Raw genomic sequence first — 20,255 nt, forward strand, 5'->3', positions numbered from 1 at the left:
TCTTGTGTAGCAACCATTTTGTTCAGTTACCGCTGTCCCCCCTATACCTTCCATCTCTTATGAAGAACCCATTCTGATCAGCTAACCCCTGTCCCTCACCTCCCTTCTCTTGCGTAGAACACATTCTGGTCAGCTAACCCTTGCTCCATACCTCCCATCTTTTATGTAGAACCCATTCCAGTCAGTTGACCCCTGCCCCATATCTCAAACCTCTTATGTAGAGCCCACGCTAATTAGTCAACCCATACCGCATGGTTATGCAGAATCCACCCCCCCCCCACCATACCTCTTACTCAAAACCCATTCTGGTCAGTTATTACCTTAAACCTTTTATGCAGAATCCATCTGGTTAACCCCATCAGCTATCTTTTTCTTCTTTGCTCACTTTTTAACAAAACACAGGAGGTTACTAGAACACCACACATGAGTCTTTATACCTTAGGGTAATCAACTTTATTCTTGTAGCATAATAAGTTAAACTATTTACACAATGCACAGTCACTTTTACACAAACAGATACTTATTGGCATAACTATGAACCACATCTAAAAGTTTCTGCAAAGACACATCATGGGGCTTATCCAAGCACGACAGGAGGAGGCCATTTTGTGCACATCCTCTCAAACGTTTTAGCTCTCCCCCGAGGGCACACGCCAAGTTTTAACTATCCTTATGTTTGGCTTCATCTAAAGCTCTCTTAGCCACAACAGCCTGCAAGAACATGTGCAAATAACATTTTCTCAATTCCCAGAGCTGGGCCAAGAGCGGAAAAACTAAGAAGTGCTAAACTACAAGAAAGATGTACGACTAATACTTAAAAGTTTTCTGGACACGTCCGTGCATTTACTCTCAGCTATAGTTAGAATACAAACTTACGTTTACAACTGCTCTTCTTAAAGGGTCAGTCTACATAAAACTGATATTTGAATTAAAACTGGGCAGTGGTGGGTTGAATTATTATTCAGTTAGTTGTATTACTTGGTTCCATCTTAGATGAGGTCTCTGAACTGGACTTGCCAGGTCGTACCATTTAATTTACCCTTTAACAACTACAAGGAGTAATCAGAGGAGAAGCAAGACTAAAACAGCAAAGAAATTATGGCAAAGCCAGGAACTCCAACAAGAAAACCTTGCTAAGAGAAGTTCACAACATAAATAAGTTAGGCCACATTTCTGTCCACCCAATTTCCTGCCCATAAGTCAAATATCAGTTTTGGGTGCCTTTTGCCTCTAGCTGAGCAGCAACAGCTTTTAGTGCTGTTTGAATAATGCACTAGGTGGTGTGGTCACTGGTTGTAAATACATATTATGCAATAAAAAGCACTGCAAAAGGTTTTCCTCAGATAACAAGGAAAATTATAGTCACTTCATTAAAAAGGGCTTTTGCCACTTATGCTTGTTTTCTGCTTACCTTTATTGAGAGGTTTGCCATATCATAGACAGATTAAATCCAGAAATGGTCTCCCAGCACATTGGAAGACCTGCTCTGAAATATGCACAAATGGCCAGCTTATTGGTTGATAAAATGACCAGTCTATGGTTAGCATGGGAGAAGGTCCACTGCAAATCCAAACCCTTGAAGCTTTAAAAATCAAAAGGTGATTTTTTTTTTTTTTCAGTAACAAAATGGATCTACTGTCAGTGGGCAGTACTCCCCCTCTCCAATTTCTTACTAAAGTAAACTGGAAGCGATGAAATAACATCCATTTAAAGCAATATTAAAAACCTATTATCCTAATAGAATGTATTACGCTTGAAAAAGAGGTTTATGTTTCATTCACAGTAACAAAATGTACAATAATTAGCATTCTTGATAGAGTTGTTTGGAAGGGTTTCTATTCTCTGTGTGCGTGCCTGTACACGATTGAGACGTTTGTGTTTTGAGACAATCATTTTTAAGAATGCACTATAATCAGCAAATTAACAATGATGTTAGATAGGCATGAGGTACACTGTGTTAATTGGCATGTGGGAGTTGTTGAATCTTGCCACGTTCATGATTGGTAGTTTGACTTGAGGGACGAAGGACCATTACCTTTTCAGGAAGAAGTTTCAAGCTGTCCATGGCAGAGACCACTCTTCAATCCCCAAGCCCATTAGTTCCATTATCCTTGAACTAGCACACACCATGGGAGTCAAGAGTGCTACTGCTATGGGAGGGTTGAAGCTGTTCATTTTACAAGTAAGTTTGTTTATAGTGAATCCCTAAAAATATTCTCCATTGTGTGTTTAAATGTGAGACCTGGATCAGTTTTGAGAAAATATATATATAAATGTAATGGTATGAGCCCCACTATCAGCAAACAAGAGAGAAACGATTAAGTGATTCCGCAAAGACAAGATTATGTATTTTGGCAACATGTTTAAAAGATAACATCTGGCTAGAAGGAAGGAAATAATAGGAGCATGTCTCCGGGAGCCAGGATCTGAGGGACAGCCAATATGACAAAATCAATGTACAAGTTCAAAATCATATCGCTGCATCAAATGTAACTGATTGGTGAGATAAGGTCAACAATGTGAATATTCAGGTGCAAAAGCATAAAGTATCAATTGGCTTTTTTTATCTTATCAAAGGAATGAGAAAAAGTTGAGCAGAATTTCAAGACAAATGAGTGACAGGAGAACTATGATTTGTTAGCTGATCAATGGCCATGGACAGTGGTAAACGGCTGCAAGTTTATTTTAAGATCTTCTCCCGCAACGTTACTGCATCTGTCAAGAAAACCTCAAACTCACTTGCAACTAATTGCAAGTAATACATAAATGTATAAATCGAGGATATACAAGATGTACAAATCATTATCTGCATTGTTATTGTAAGGACCGCAGTTTATTTGAATTCCTAGTTTAAGCAAACTTTCATGGTCACTTTAAAGACAAATTCTGGTATGACATTACCCCAAAGTATTATCTTTAACATCAAATAAACATGATTGGGAAGTCCCAAAGAGAGATTAAAGTTTTTTGTAGAGAGAGCAGACTGCAACAAAATTTCACTGCTGGAGCCCTTAAATAAGCAGCAGGGTTATTCAATCCATAGATACCCTATCCCAAAGGGCTACAGCATACTAAGTGGAAATTAGGCACACCCAATGAAAGTACCTTATGGACCAGGGCTGCTCCGAGTGACTTCTAGAACATGTTGCCATGGGGTTGTTTATATTGTTGTTTACATACACCTCCATGGGCTTGACAAAGCTAGACAATTCAGAATCCAGGCAGCAAAGGCTCCTTAAATAACTGTAGCACATGCATAGGTTTTCTGAGCCTTTTCTTTAGCTGCCAATAGAACTGGTTTCTTGGCTTTTGAAGTTTGCAATAGTTTTTCCACCACAAAGTTTAATACCTACTAGAAGGAAGACTGCAGCATGAAGTTTCAATAACTAAGTCATTTCCATTCGTTATTTAGTGCTACCAAATACCACCCAATCATAATACTTTTTTGTATATGTAAGCAAGTTGAATCACCCACCATCATCTTGTTGAGGAACTCCAGAATGCAGATCTATCAAACAGATTCTCCTTCTACTTTGGCACTAGGTCAGCAAAGATGGAAACTGGCTAAATCAACCTTCCAGTATCCACTGAAGACTAAAAGCTCCAGCAGTTCTGTGTTATTTGCATGAAGCAGTCTGCTGCTTTCACTTACATGGGATTGGCTGTATCAATTCAAATAGTAGTGGTGGGAGCCAGAAAACATGCTGAAAATAAGGAAATTGCAGGAAGTGGTGAGATTTACTACTGAGTATCCAGCAAAGGATACCACGGACATGTGAGAAGTGTAAATGACAGAAAACACATAACTTCCTAACAATGCTGTATCGTGCTTTGTGGAGTTCCCCGATTTGGTCTTGTATGTACAAGGTTCAGCTTGTATAAGAATAGTGTATAGCACAACAAAAGCATTGGCATTGCTTTAAAGCCCCATTTCAGCTTCAGTCTCAGGAAGTCAAATGTAGATCATAATGAAAGTGCTGTCAGTTTAAACAACATACAGTGTTTCCCCGAAAATAAGACACGGTCTTATTTTTTTGGGCTCAAAAAAACACACTGGGTCTCATTTTCGGGGTAGGTTTTATTTTTTAATGTCCAGGTGTGGACAGGGGGTGTAGAGGTGAGCTGCAGGCAGTTGTGGATGAAGGTTACTATAGAGAGGGCCGGTTGATGACAGTTGTGAGCTGCAGTCAGGTGTTGAAGAAGTGAATTGACAGGTGAGTTTCAGACAGGGTGAAGGGGTGAGTTGCGGACAGGGGATGCGGAGGTGAGCTGCGGCCAGGGGGTGCAAAGCTGAGCTGTGGCTGAGAGGTGGGTTGCAACTCAGCTAACCTCTGCACCCCCCCAGCTGCAGCTCACCTATGCACCGTCTGCAAATTCTCTGTCAATTTACCTCTGCAACACCTGACTGCAGCTCACCTTTGCACATCCCCCCTCCCCCTCCACTGCCCTCATATAGTTAGCTAGCTTTGCAAAAACACAGCTGTCAGCAGCCAGCCCCTCTCTATAGTAACTCCTGTTTTGGGTCCTATCTTCCCACAAAGTGCACCAAGCGCACTCACTCACAGCTACGCCTCTTCCCCACTGGCTGGCGATCACCCCTAGGTCATCGGCTTCCATGCATTAAGCCAGTGTTTCTCAAAATGTTTTCAGTCAAGGCACCCTTTAAAAATTATGGACAGTGCCGAGTCACCCTTTAAAATTATGGACAGCCTTGAGGCACCCCATTCTAAAATGGGGTGCCTCAAGGCTGTCCATAATTTTAAAAGTTCGCCCCATTCGAAAATGTGAAAAACTATTCTAATAGTTTTATATAATGCAGCAACATCCACACATGTAGAACACCCAACATTAGAGGTGATTTATTCTTCCAAAGCAAATACACTTCTGCACACTGGTACTGAGTAGTATTCCAGTGTTTCTCTTCTCCCTCAGTTTTTCTCCATGACTGAGCTATTGTGACCCCAGCACTGATGGAGAGGGGCAGGGAAGGGTCAAACTAGGATGCTGTGCAGGCAACTGACATCCTCCTTATCAACTGATGATGTCATTGGTTGTCAGGATGCTGGTGGCTAGAAAGTCATAATGGTGGACAACGAAAACCTATGGCTTTGTGTAACTAAAAGGCAGGCTTGTATATACGTTTTGGGCAATTTTTAGACATTTTGCCAGGGCAGCCCTGAAAAAACCTCAAGGCACCCTGGTTGAGAAAGGCTGCATTAGGCTGCAGGACGAGATGCCACGCTCTGCAACACACTGCCCACAGATATCAGTTCCTTCCCTGTCCCACAGTGAATACAGAGGTAGGAAGGTTCTGTGGGAAGACCTGGGGCTGTCACTTACAAGAGGGACTGTCACTTGCAAACACAAAAGCTGCACTTCTGTGTTTATAAGAGACAGTAGATATTGGTGTGCACAAGGCCAGTGCTGAAGGTGGCAAAACAGCGTTCTGCCACGTTCCGGATGAAAAGAAAAGCCCTGATCACAACTAGGTCTTATTTTTGGGGTAGGTCTTATACTTTAGCAATTCCCAAAAATAGTACTAGGTCTTTTTTTCGGGGTAGGTCTTATTTTCGGGGAAACAGGGTATTAGCAGACGTTGAGAACCATCCGTAAGCTTCAGCACTACTTCAAGCTTGCCGAGTGGCTGCAGAACCCTTTAAGCAGCATATTTAAAGGACATCATGCTCAGATCTACTTTGTGGACTGCAGTTTGCTTAAAAGGTTTCAATAAAGCTGGCTGAAAGCTCTGCAAATACTTTGTAAATGCTTGCTGAACACTCTGCTCTTTCACATACTGAAGCCCATATGCACAAGGCCTCAAATGGGAGCTCCAACAATCAAATAGTTAACTGCTCATCTTTTTATAACAAAAGTGTGAATAACGATTACCTCCTGTTTACCTTTATCAACGATGACTTAAAATTAGCAAAAGAGAAAATGTACACATGACTTCCTTCTATGGGGACGCTGGGACTGATCATGTGACTATAACAGGAAGACATTCCCACCCAGCACCTGGAAAGACAGATGTGGCTGCAAGAAGTATGAAGCTAAGTGAAATCAGGGGGGGAGCTGCAACTGAAAGGGCAGCAGATAGGAAACTGGCCACATTCCTTGCAATGTATATGATTGACTGGTGGGGGGAGGGGTTTTTTTTTTTTTTTTTTCCCTCAGCAAAAGTGGAGGTACACCTAAAACTCAATACCAGACAAACATTTTTGCGGTTTTGATATAGTTGGGAAGAGTCAGAATATCGTTCAGGTTTATTTTTCCATCTGTAACTCTATTGGGGAAATCTTCTCTCACTTCCTGTCTCTGTGACGTCAAGGAATGAAGGGTTGACTAGTCATACTGAAAAGAAAGCACAGACTTGCTTTTTGTTTGTATCCCGAGTGGAGAGATTTTTTTTTATCACGTATTGTCATGACAGGAAGCGAGGGAGGATCTTCCCAGCAGAGACGCAGACTGCAAAATTTGGAGGCTTTGACCCTTCCTGCCTCAACACAAAAAAGTCCATTTTGTCTGGAGTTGGCCTTTAAGCCTTAGTGTTCCAAATCCAGAAATACACACAATTTATAACACCATATCCCACATTTGTACTGTAAATACTTTTTTCTTTCGATGCTTTACAACCAATAACATGGGCTGAACGGCTGTCCCACATACAGATGTGAGAACAGAAGAACTGCACTTTGATGCAGTGGGCTGCATATTATAAATCTATGTTATGGGCATTGTAATACCTTTGTTTATTCCTCTCTATTGCTCTTAAGTGGTCCATTCAGAAGACATAAGAAAGTTGTTCACATTAATTCCTGTGAATAAGCCCTAAAAAAGTAAGCCTATTCCTTCATCTACCATGGCAAATCTATTGCCACCACACAACTATCCTGGCAACTGACACAATATGGAAAAAACCAAAACTTTCTTAGGTTTGAACACAATACATAAACAGAACTTGGTCTGTGTGCCTTCACACACATAATTTCTCACTGGTAGAGACACATAAATATATTATAAAAAAATAAAGTGCTTTCTAAAAGGTTCCAGCAATGGAACATACAAAACATTTCACAAGAAAAAAAAAAAAGACAAATTAAAACGTAATACTACATCCAAATGAAGTATAAACAATGACAATATTTACAATCTCATGGGCATCCCAAGACAAACATCCCTTCATATACACGGTATATACATATACGCTGTTATCCTTGATCAATATATTATAACAATATATATTTTACATGTTTTGTTTTTACACAAGAAACCCTCCTACAAAAAAGCAACAAGGACCAAGCATACAAGACCAAGAACAACAGCTGGCAAAGCTTGTGCCTCACAACTGTTTCCACTTCCACTGTTTGGGAAGATTTGCCAGAGCTCCTTCCTGGGGTGCAGACCTTCCACGTCCTCCCAAGCACTGTAAGCTGCAGCAGTAAAGTTTGCATCGCCTGTTGTCAACAGGTCAAAGACACAAGAGTGGAAGTAGATGTGTCGGACCTGGAACTTTTCAAGACATTTGTCAACTGCACTTTCCAGTGTGTATGCCGATCGAGCCTGACTAGGTGATGAGCTGGGTGGAGTATTAACAGTTGCTGGAAAACGCAGGTGTCCACCTTCATCAATGCGTTCACTTGATGGACAGCCGTTCATGCACAGCTGTAAGTCTTGGCTCTCCTCGTAAGCCATTGCCAATTCCTCCGGCATGCGAATGGCCAAAGTTAGGTAGTTTCCATGTTGCCGTACAATGACAGTTGTTCCGATGTACCTGGCATGCATCTCCACATGCTTTCCGCTGACTTTCTCTATAATCCGCAAGGTTTTAGAGTCTCCATCTCCTCCACTAGTTGTGCCATCAACAAAAGCTGCTGGCAGGTCATCAGTCACAGCCTGGTAAACCTTCTGGTCGGTGCAATCGGGATAGGATTTAAATATGATAGTTATCTAAAAGAAAAAAAAAAGGAAATGATACATTACAATATAAAAAAAAGCTGAAAATATGTCAACCCCCACCCAAAAAAAAAAAAAACATATACATTATCAAATCTCAGGGTCCAAGAAGTACATGTGCCTAAAGAGCTACATCTGCCAACCGAGTTTAATCAACATTTTCAACTGCTGTTACTTGAAAGATGTTTGTTGGCTTTTTGCCTAGATTGGCCTGGCTAAAGCAAGGTAAAACTCCTGATCCATATAATTGTTTTGGGTCAGAAACTCAGAATGCACCGGAGACACTGGACTTGCATGACAGTCAAAAATGGAGGCGGGAGGGACCTCAAGCACAGTGACAGCCTCAGCTCTATTCCTATGAAGCTCCTGTGTAAGGGGGTGTGTCCCTTCCTTCCAATCAGCTCTCCTCACTGATGTATTTTCATCTCTACGCCCCCTGCTTTTCACAGCTGAGAGATCTTATGTAATTTCTGCACTTTGAATGGATGTAGGGGAAAGACAGCTGTACATAAACAGGTACAACTTACATAGGATGATTTGTTTTATCTCTGTATAGCACCTGAATGGATGTAGGGGAAAGACAGCTGTACATAAACAGGTACAACTTACATAGGATGATTTGTTTTATCTCTGTATAGCACCTGAATGGATGTAGGGGAAAGACAGCTGTACATAAACAGGTACAACTTACATAGGATGATTTGTTTTATCTCTGTATAGCACCTGAATGGATGTAGGGGAAAGACAGCTGTACATAAACAGGTATAACTTACATTGGATGATTTGTTTTATCTCTGTATAGCACCTGAAGCCAGTCACTTTATTGGGTATATATGTGAGGGTTAACAATCACTTTAGGCTGAAATGGCAGATGCACAAGTTGTGATCGGTGGGCAGTATTGCCACCAAAACACGACCCATTCAAGTGGTGCATGAAATGTATGCGCTTGCAGCAAGAAGGGTTGACATATTGAGGGTTAAAGGATAAGTTCACCTTTTTGTTCAGCATCTGCCTGCTCTCTTCCTATCCCCCCTCCCTGTGAGAGTAGGCTGAGGATCTTCTCCCCAAACCTGCTGTCACAACTCAATAAAGAGCGCGGCCGTGCAGGGCTCCACCCACACAGCCATGGCTGACGGTTCTCAAACTACCAGGAAGCTGGTGAGCACTCTGTTAGTGAATGACTGGAAGATCAATGAACTAACTGCCTGCCCCTATTGGAGTTACAGACAGACAGCTACACAGATAGTCTGCAGGAGCCAGACAACACATCAACGATCTGCTGATCGTGGGTGCAATGCTTTACAGGTTTCAACTACAAAAAAATGTACATTTATTTTTTGTTTTTTTTAAAGGTGAGCTTATCCTTTAAAATAGATGGTGAGAAGGTGACATAAAGCCTCCTCCCTACCTGTCAAACAATCTGCTCTGCTGCTAGTAACCCAGCCTTAGACCTCAAACTTTGAGGCATTCAATGTTAACTGTGGGTGTATATATATCCACATCCAAGAGAGTCAGCAATGGTAATAAATGGCTGTAGGTGGGTAAATGTAGTGTTTGTGTAAACTTCCTAAAGTTTTTAAATCCTGCAATATGCTAAAGCAGCACTCCGGGATTTATGCCCTTGCACAAGTTTGGAAGTGCCAAGGACAGGTTTGGGAGACAATGCTATAGATATTGGTCACCAGTCCTTCCTGACAAGCAGATTTGAATCATTTCTCATTGGACACAATAGGGGATGTCTACAAAAAGCACAGGGGTTGACAGCTGGTAAAATTTTAAGGATCCATGAACACTGGCTTAAAAATACCAGAGCTCTTGGCAGGAAAAAAAATGCTAATTTTGATCGGTTTTTTTTTGTACTAGCGTTTAGGAGCATTTAGCATGAAACACTCTGAAAAATGGAAAACAGAAGGGTTTTTTTTTTCCCTGCCACTAATCCTTAGATATTTTAAAAATAGCAATTGTTTACTTTTAAATTACTTAAATTTAGTCCTCGCGCATACTGGATGTTTTTACAGCGGCTGTTTTTGGCTTCTGGCTGTTTTTTCTACAGCCAGTAAACTCCCCAGCATGTTACCCTATGTGTCCATGCACACACACAGACTGTAATCAGCGTTTTTTGGCAGGGGCGTTTTTTGGCTGGAAAAAAAAACCCAGTGGGTTTTTTGAGGATTTTTTTAGCTGTAGAAACGCTCTAATGCGGCAAACCGGTGTTTTTAGCAAAAAAAAAAAACCTGATAAAAACCGCAAACGTGGCAAAACGATAATACAAACAGTCGCTGAAATCTCAAGTTTTTACCATGTCTTTACACAGCTAACATTATCAGCATTGTTAAAACGCCAAGTGTGCATGGAGCCTAATTGACTACACATTCTAAATGTTACATGCTGAAAATGTGTAACTAATTTCTCAGAAATTTTTTTGTATATCGCTAGAACAAAACATGCCCCAATGGACACTTTGAAGGCTGAATGTTTCACAAAGGTATGAGGGCATATTTTATTCCTGATGATTTCAGAAACGGTAAAACATTTTCAATGTTGACGAATTCAGGGCAGGTAATAAATATTTTTGAGGCAGATGATTTCAGGGCAGGTAATAAATATATTCAGTGTTGATTTCAAATGGCTGCTTTGAATTGGTAAAGGTGATGTTAGGCTTTAATTATGAAAAGTACATGATCATATCCAAATGGACTCCGTCAATTTTCTTATGACTAGACAGCAGTTTACAAGACAAAAGAAAAAAAGAAAACAAGATCAGCAACATCTTCCTCAAGTTTACTCAACACCTGTGAGAGTGAAGAGAACTTGCAGAAGCAGTAATAATGAGAGACAAATGACAGGTCTCTTCATTTAATAGGTACCTTAGGCAAGCCACAATCATAACATTAGCACTGTAAATTACAGCATCAACTCTTCTCACAAAGCTAAGCAATTTGTCTACTTGACAGCCATGACTCATAAAAGTCTCTGACTTCTCCTACTGAAATCCACCTTGACGGAAAACTGCAGGACTCGTGTTTCAACTCAGGCTCTTAAGATTTTACACTTGAAAATAAAATTAGCAATCGCCTAATATTAAAGCTCTTCTCCTAACAGGAAGCAATCAGTGTGGATGAGCATACACTGCTGGCTGGTGGTTTCAATAAAAGTGTCATTTTGTTTAAAAAAAACACCTTACGTAAACAGGCAGCCATCTTAAAGGCTAAGTTCACCTTTTGCTAAAAATAAAAAAAAAAAAAAATTAAAAATGCACATTTTTTTGCATGTAAAAAATGTGCATTGATTAATTTTAGTTGCAGAAGCCTATAAACCATTGAATCAGCAATCAGAAGATCCCTGGTGCCATGCAGGTCTCCTGCAGATCTGTCAGTATATCTGCTTGCCTGTACGGGATGTACGGGCAAGCAGATATACTGACAGGAAGAATCAATCAACTACCCCGTGCTCCACAGTGCTGTGGTAGTTCATTGAGAACTAAAAGCAGACAGCTGCTAAGGCTGTCGGGGATTTGTAGTTTCTCATTCACAGAGGACTGAGTTGAATGAGTGACGCGGCTAGCGGGTGGAGCCCTGCATGGCTGCGTTTTTAAAAAAATGTTGACATAGTGGGAGGAGAAGATCCCTCGCTAGCTGTCAAAGCGGGGAAGCAGGGGCCGGTCTATTCCTAACACTTTACACCCTGAATATGGGTGTAACATGTAATGAAAGGTGAACTTATCCTTTAAAGAGAGCCCGGGACAACTGGGCTCATGCATTAAACACACGGGACCAATTATAGATTTTTTCACACAACTTTAACCCAGGAATTACACATTTTCCAAATGGAATCCAATTAGAAAGGATGTGTGAATCTTGGGTTAAACCATGATTTCATTTGAAATATCATGACTGGATTTGACAGGTACCTGCTCCCATTTCCGCTTGGATCGCTTAGGCCCACCCCTTTGCCCCTGTGACCCCTTGAAGCTTTACAGCCGGCTTCCCACTGCACATGCAGCTTACTACGCATTATGATTGAACCCACAACCTCCTGGGACCTGTGATGTGTCCCAGAAGGCTGCGGGACCAGTCACAAAGCACAGCAAGCCACAAGCATAGTGGGAAGCCAGCTGTGAACCTGCAAGGAGTCACAGACGGCTTCCTTTAGTAAACATACCGGTGCACCAAAAACTGGAGAAGAATTGGCTCAGGAGAGGACATCCCTGGATCCCTGCACAAAGTGTCCTTTTACTAAAAGTCAGCAGCTACAGTATTTGTAGCTACCAACTTAATTTTTTAGGGGGAGACTGAAGATCCTCTTTAAGCTGGCCATTCAAAGAACACTGCATCTGTTCAGCAGGCCAAACACTCTTCGACCTCATGTACACTGCTGCTCCTAAATGTGAGTTTAGGAGCTTTTGGTGTTTGCATGCCAAAGCCCCTGAACTCAACTCAACAAGAACCTACGTGCACATGTACACGTAGGCTTTTACCTGAGTTTAGGAGTAGCGGAGTTTAGGGGCAGTGAATCGTTCTTCGGAACACAGAAGAATCATGTTCAGTGCCAAAAACCACTAAACGTGGCAAAACCCGTGTAAATACGTCTAAACGCTAGCAGTGTTTAGGGCTTGCCTATTTATTCATTTCAATGGAAAATATTCTGGCCAATCAAATAAATAAATGTCCAAGCACTAAACACGGTACCACATTTACACGCGTATTTGCCACGTTTAGCGATCTACTGCCAGGAGAGGTAAACGTCTAGGGGAGTTCTTGCGTACACGAGGCCTTACGAAGCTCTTAATTTTAAAAACATTTGTTTGATTTTCCTAATCAAGGTTTGATTTAATTTGTAACTGTGAAAACATTCAAAGGAGCAGGCTGGAAAATTTCTCTTGAACGAACAAATTTCTAATAGTGTATGTGGTTTTTGTTCAGAAAATTCCATTTATTGAATAAAAAAACAAAACAAACAAAAACAAAGAAACGTGAAACACAAATGAAGTTATGAAGTACTTTTGAATGACATTCATTGAAGTTATTGAATTAACTGGGAATTTTTGTACAAATGTTCATTGATCGTTTCTTCGAAAAGCTACCAGTTTAGTATTTAGTTATTTTACAGAAGTACAGCCAAAGCTTTTGGCTGTACTTCTGTGACCTGTTTTCTGCTGATAGCTGATGCCCGCTGTCAGCTGACGCCACTCAGCCAGTCCAGGCCGGAGAAAGATCCCCAGAGTTTGAAGTGGCACCTGGCTCAGCCTCTCAGCGATCCCCTTCAAAGCCCAGCACTCCAGTGTGGGGGGGGGGGGAACCTGTGCAGAACAGACACCACTCTCTACTCAGAGCAACTGTGAGAACTCTGCAATCAGCAGTCAAGTGGACGCTGAGTTCTCACACTTGGAGCCTGCGGGGGACAGATGCAGCATCGGATGATGCATCCGCCTAAGCATGTATGATTTGAAAAAAGAAAAAAAAAAGTAATCCCACACTTCTTTCAAAGAGATTCTGTGACCAATTTACAAAATGTAGGTAAAATCACAGAAAGATCAAGTATTTTAAATGACTGCTTTCAATATTTTTCTTTCCATAAATCATTTTTAATTCTCTTGTGATGTGCCCTTAGGCTTTCTAGAGAATTCCATGACTGCTGGATGAATCGATTACCTAGCACGGGTGTCGGCAACCCGCGGCTCCAGAGCCGCATGCGGCTCTTTTTCATCTTTGCTGCGGCTCCGGAGCACACTGCCCACCAGGTGGTCGGCAAGCCGCAGATCGCGAGCCACATGCGGCTCTTCTGTGTGCCGGGCGCCCGCTCCCCTCCCTCCTCAAAAATCCGGCCCGCGGAGCGTGGAACATTGGCTGTCAGGATGTAGGTGGGGCAGCCAGGATGTAGGCGGGGCAGAGTGACGAACTCCTCTCTCAGTCCGCCCTGAAGACCAGAACGGCGCGGGAACACAGCGAGAGGAACGCGCGGAGCAAAGGTAAGTGAATTGAGACAATATGGGGTATGAATTACTATGTGGGGGATGAATTACTGTGTGGGGGATGAATTACTATGTGGGGGATGAATTACTATGTGGGGGATGAATTACTATGGGGATGAATTACTATGGGGAATGAATTACTATGTGGGGGAAGAATTACTATATGGGGGATGAATTACTATATGGGGGATGAATTACTATGGGGGAAGAATTACTATATGGGGGATGAATTACTATGGGGGATGAATTACTATGGGGGATGAATTACTATATGGGGGATGAATTACTATATGGGGGATGAATTACTATATGGGGGATGAATTACTATGGGGGAAGAATTACTATATGGGGGATGAATTACTATATGGGGGATGAATTACTATGGGGGAAGAATTACTATATGGGGGATGAATTACTATATGGGGGATGAATTACTATATGGGGGATGAATTACTATGAGGGATGAATTACTATGTGGGGGATGAATTACTATGGGGGATGAATTACTATATGGGGGATGAATTACTATATGGGGGATGAATTACTATGGGGGATGAATTACTATGGGGGATGAATTACTATATGGGGGATGTATTTTCAGTTTTAAAAATGTGGCTGTCAAAATAAATTTCAATCGTGGTTTTGGCGAGATTTGGCTCAGTTGAAAAAAAAGGTTGCCCACCACTGACCTAAGGCTATGATTGTGATTATGAAGATACACTGTGGCCCTGATTAACCCTTTGCTTACTGGGCCCTTAAACCCCCTTCATGACCAGAGTGCTTTTTGCAATATATGCAGTGTCGGATTTGTTATAAATGTTGCAATGGTTTTGCGGCTCCCAGTCTTTTTTTTCCCTTCGGAAACGGGTCCAAGTGGCTCTTTATGTCTTAAAGGTTGCAGACCCCTGACCTAGCACAACCACAGGTTCCCCTCTCTGCCATGTCCTAGTCCTCTCCTCTTCTTGTCTAATTATTCTCTGTGCTGACATCACATCCAAGATGGCAGAGCCCAGCAGTAGTCTCAGGGCTGTCAGATCTACACAAGGAAGGCTGTTATAGGTAAATATGCATAAATGCAATATACTCTTATGGTACGATTGTTGTTAAAGTGAATAGTCTGGCAACAGGGTCTCTTTAAATAAAGAAGACTTACAAATAAATTTGGTAAATTTTGTCATTGGGTTTGTCTTTCAAAAAATGTCGCCTGATATCTGCCCAGTAAAGACTGGTTCTCTTTAAAGCGGTTTTGACAACTCATTTGTATCAGAATTCTTAAAGAGTAACTCCTCCTAAACCTGATATTTTGAGCAGCATTTTGCATCATCGAAAATTAATTTCACAATATTCAACAGTGCCCACCAAATCATGGCTGTAGCAGGGTCTAGGCTTAAGCTGCAGAAATCTTACTTCTGGAGTCACCTAATGAACTAATAGGCCACTAGAAGACACAGCTCACCTGCAGGGATAACTAGGTCTGTACCGGGTGAATAAACCCATCGGATTTCTGGATTACAGTCTATACAGTTCTAGCTGGTAGTTGCTGCTATTGCTTTAGTGGAACATGCATGACATATATACAAGATTCTACAGGTTCTTAGCTCTGCATGGTCTATAGATTATAATATGTCCCTCATTGTGCTCACATTGATGAGCCAGGGGGAGACAATTATCTCATCTTCAGCTAAAACACCTAACTTGTCTTGTGTCCTTGTACATTAGACGTTCAGGAATTTGGCACGACCACCCCCACCACCAATATGTCATTTATTATTGATAAACAGAAATGCTGTGTATTTAAAACATCAATGCTTATGTTAAGCTTCTTTCCCGGATGAGCTGCTGCACTCATCCATTTTTAAACAATTTGCTCCTTGGCTTCTCACCAGCTGTGAAAACAATAACATCAAGGTAAGGATGAGCATTCCAGACCTCCCTACAATGTCAAATACTGCAACTAATGTGCATTAGAGCTCCACCAGTCATGTGACCCAAGTGGTACTAACAAGAATTATATACAGTGTACTGTATACCCAAACCTGCACCCTTATGGGGAGATCCAGCTGAAATAGAAATTCCCCATGTGTAACATGGAGGGCCCCTTCTACAAACCCTTGCAGGTCCAGTTTCTGTTTACTATGATTGAAGCAGCAAAGCCTGTCCCCACCTGATGTAATATTTCCATGGAATAGAAGTTTTATCTCACGGGACAAGCTACAAATTCCACGCAAAAAAAAATGGGTTTTGCATGGAATGTGTCAGATTGTGAAATGCAGGGGTGCCAATATTTTTGGCCATGACTATACACCTGATTCAGTTTACAAGTCATTTTTAGGAGGGGGGTGATCCTTTTTCCAACTCCGTGATTTTGTTTTTGAATTTATTAAATTTTTTTACTGACATGCTGGTGTTATATATCTTTCACTTGGATGTTGTAAGTTGCGTGTAAATACAGCTGGATAAAACAAAAACTGTATCTGTCTTCATTGATGAAATTAGGAAAACATGGATTTGTCTTTCATTTTATTGGATAATTGAAGTGAAGCTCAACTTCATTAGTAAATCAGTCTCAAGGTCTCAGAACCAGGGCATAGCACCCTTCCTAGCTCACATTGCTTTGTATGTCTAAGGCCCCATTCACATCTGAGCTGGGCATCTCTGGTCGATTTTTCGGGCGCATTCACAGGTGCTTTTGTGCATATTTCAGGTATAAGCTTGTAAGCTCGAAAGAGCAGGGCCCTCAATCCCCTCATGTTTTGCATTGTATTGGTATTGTTCTGTCACATGTTCTGTCCCCCTCTGTAATGTACAGCGCTGAGCGAACTACTGGTGCTTTATAAATACTGTAGAATAATAATAATAATAAGCGATTTGTTTTATTTAGGCAAGAAAATGCATGAAAATGCCTCAAACTGATGTACTCTGAGGCCCCTTTCACACAGGCTGGATCCAGTTTTGCTGATCTGAGTGGAGCTGCTGGATGACAGGTCTGAGTTCGCTCCACTTTTACAGAGCAGAGATGGACACAGCCCACTCTCCTCTATGAGCAGTCGGATACAAACAGACCAACTGTCCATTTACTCCCGCTGCCCTCTGATCCGCCTGGACATAGGGGAATGGATCTCCTTTCCATTTGTTTTTGCTGGATCGGAGGTAGCCGGATGGAAACAGACAGCCGGTCTGTTTACATCCGACTGACCACAGAGGAGAATGGAGGGTCTGGTCAGGTCCGCCTGAAAAACTGACAGACCTCGCCTGTGTGAAAAAGGCCTAAGTAAGCCTCTTAGATTGTAGGCTCCAAGGAGCAGGGCCCTCCTAACCCTCTTGTATTGAACTGTATTGTCTCCCATCATATTGTAAAGCGCTGAGCAAACTGTTGGCGCTATATAAATCCTGTATAATAATAATAATAAAAATCTGACACCATACTTGGGAATAAGTGGGCACCGCTGAGTATAATAGAAATCTTAGTGTCAAGCTTTAAAAGAGAAGTGTGGGATTGCTTTTTTTTTTTCTTTTTTTTTTATTAAATCATACTTACCTAGCCGGATGGTGCATCTGTCCTCTGCCAGCTCCAAGCCTGGGTTTACATATATGCGGTGCGGTATATCGCATGTGAATCACACAGGAACCGCACCACATTTCTGTGCAAATCACATGCGATTTGTGTGCGGTGCAATTGGAGGCATACATTTTGTATGGCTCTAATCACAACACACCCGCTCCAAAAAGGTGCAGGACCCTTTTTTGGGTCCGCACTAGAATCGGATCGCATGGGTATTCACGCCTATGAAATCTGATTCTTCACATCGCAGTGCATTTTGCGGACTGCTTTCGGGGTGTTGTCAACACCCGCAGTGGTTTGCATAAGCGGGGTGCGATTCTGATGCGGTGCGGAATTGGCACAGAAAACACTGTGAATTCCACACCGCATCAGTGTCAACCAGGGCATGACCACTGACTGCTGAGTTCTCACAGCTGCTCTGCTCTGCCCCCCCCCCCTCCTGCAATCACTGGAGTGCTGGGCTGTGAAGGGGGAGGGAGCAGCTCGCTCAGGCTTTCAGCGGATTGCTGAGAGGCTGAGCCAGCTACTGCTCCAGACTTTGGGGTGGATCCCAACTTTAAATTCAGGATTTTTCCCCAGCCTAGACAGGCTGAGTGACTTCAGTCTGCTGTCAGCTAAAAACGGATCACAGGAGTGCAGAATGAACTGCACTCCCATGATCCACAGACGTACAGCCAAAAGAGCTCTGTCTGTACTTCTCCTTTAAAGCTCTACTGATGAAACTTCAGACCACACTTCAAAATCGCTCAGGTGTGAACTGGGCCTTAAAAAGTAAGAAGCTACTAGTAAACGATATTATCTAAGCTCAGAAAACACAGATAACTTCCTGAAAACAAGTGTATTTTCTACATTGAAATTTTTACAAAATGAATATAAAAAATAAAAAGACCTGTGTTTAGAATTAAAATTTCTTTGGTAGGAAAACCAATGTACAATATATGCATTTCAACTGTGAATTTATTTGTTTGCTTGGAGTTTTACTTTAGGTAATAAAAAAAAAAAACCTTAAGAACAATAAATCTTGTGCAAATGTTTGCAACTTCTATGTGTGTAATTCCAGGCACAAACATATACAATATCACCGCTGATAAATGGGAAGCAGTCTGATCTCCTTTACCTATGTGGTTTCCAATAACACTGTTCTACTGGTGAGGGCGTATGACAGTGGAGTTGCTGTTAGGTGGCTATCTGGTTGTAGATAGAGAAGCTTCTGGTGGAGCACACCTTATCATGGCTGTCAGCCAAAGACTGAACCAAAGCAGGACTGAAATACTTGCCAACAACGAATACATTTATGATCCACTACTTGTTCTAAAGCAGGGGGTCTCTAAACTTTTCAAATAATGCGCCATTTTACAGTCCTTCAGACTGTATCTGGCCACATTGTGGCCAATGGGGGTAGAAACTGCCAAACGCAAAGCATCAGTGAGAATAACATGACAGCAGGGTTGGTGGTCAGGAGGAAGAGGGGTAGTGCCACATCATTGGTATTAGTGAAAAAATAGTGCTCCATAGTAGGTGTCAGTGGGAGAAATAGTGCCACAGGGGCTGGATAAAAGCTAGCGAAGTGCCACATCTGGCCCTCAGAACACAGTTTAGAGACCCCATTCTAAAAGGAGGAAAGGCCAAGATGTATGTATGTGAAGAGTACCATTCAGCAAATTCTACACTTTCTTCTGGAATTAGTACATTGTGGAAGCTGGACCAGAAGTCTTCTGTGCTCCACAAGTCTTGCCTTAACCAAAACATGGCAACTTCCATGTAGAATTAGGTGTACAATCAACTTGTTGGCAACAGTATTTCTCCTGCCTATAGGCACAGAACCATTATCCCTTTAATTCTACTCTTCAATCCTTGTGTTAATTTTCAAAACACTGGAAGACAAATACAGGCTCTTAGAACATGATACTGATAAATCCACCAGTTCCTTCTACAGCACGGCACCATAAAACACATGATGTAATTATGATCACTCAATAGCAAAGCCTTATTGGGAATCCAAAGAGTTACTGGCAATGGCTGGCCTACCTAGAACTGTTCCCTTTCCATAGGACAGTCAATATAATGCAGCATGAGCCAAGAGCAATCCCCATGGTGGTGCCAACCACAACATAGTCTGTTTAGAGGATCTTTGCCATCTTTCTAGAACTGTCAATCCTTGTTCAAGCTTAAAGCGTTGTTGCTGAAGCTACATTGCTTTCGTGTACATGGAACACAAGGAGTCACTTTCTCCCCTACCGCCATCAGTCAGTAAAATGTCTTGTATTTTTCAATGAATGCAAGCAGTTCTCCTATTGGACAAGAAGGAGAGGAGGGGAGGGGTGACATCACGATCACCACCTCATTCAATCTGAGAATGTCTTGCATTTAGCGGGGAAACAACTAATTGACAATCGATTATGAAAATAGTTGTCAACTATTTCCATAATTGATTAGTTGGTCAGCCAATTAGTTGGCCTGCATACAGAATGCATTATTTGATTACATATCAAAAACGTGCAGTACATATACAGCTCAGTACATCATTCATACATATCAGTATACACAGTGCAGCACACATACAGCTCAGTACACCGCTCACACGTCAGTATACACAGCTCAGTACACCGCTCACACATGTCAGTATACACAGTGCAGTATACCACTCACACATGTCAGTATACACAATGGAGCACACATATAGCGGAGTACGCTGTTCATACATGTCTGTGTGTGTCTCAGAACTTGTGAATGTGAGAGGAGCAATGCCTCATGGGACATGTAGTCCC

General features: G+C 41.9%; 1 protein-coding gene across 1 annotated transcript in view; it reads right to left on the reverse strand.

Moving 5' to 3' along the window:
- Positions 1-438: 438 nt before the first annotated feature.
- The window catches only part of RGMB (repulsive guidance molecule BMP co-receptor b), a 110,183-nt gene continuing 90,366 nt past the window's right edge, over positions 439-20,255 (reverse strand). The window contains exon 5 of the mRNA XM_089679118.1: positions 439-7,947. Within this exon, the coding sequence (XP_089535244.1) occupies positions 7,276-7,947 (672 nt within the window). The 3' untranslated portion in view covers positions 439-7,275. The remainder of the gene's footprint in view (positions 7,948-20,255) is intronic.

This window comes from Staurois parvus, unplaced genomic scaffold, assembly GCF_062004578.1.
Source record: "Staurois parvus isolate SC_StPar_1 unplaced genomic scaffold, SC_StPar_1.0 ptg000218l, whole genome shotgun sequence".
Classification (NCBI taxonomy): Eukaryota; Metazoa; Chordata; class Amphibia; order Anura; family Ranidae; genus Staurois; species Staurois parvus.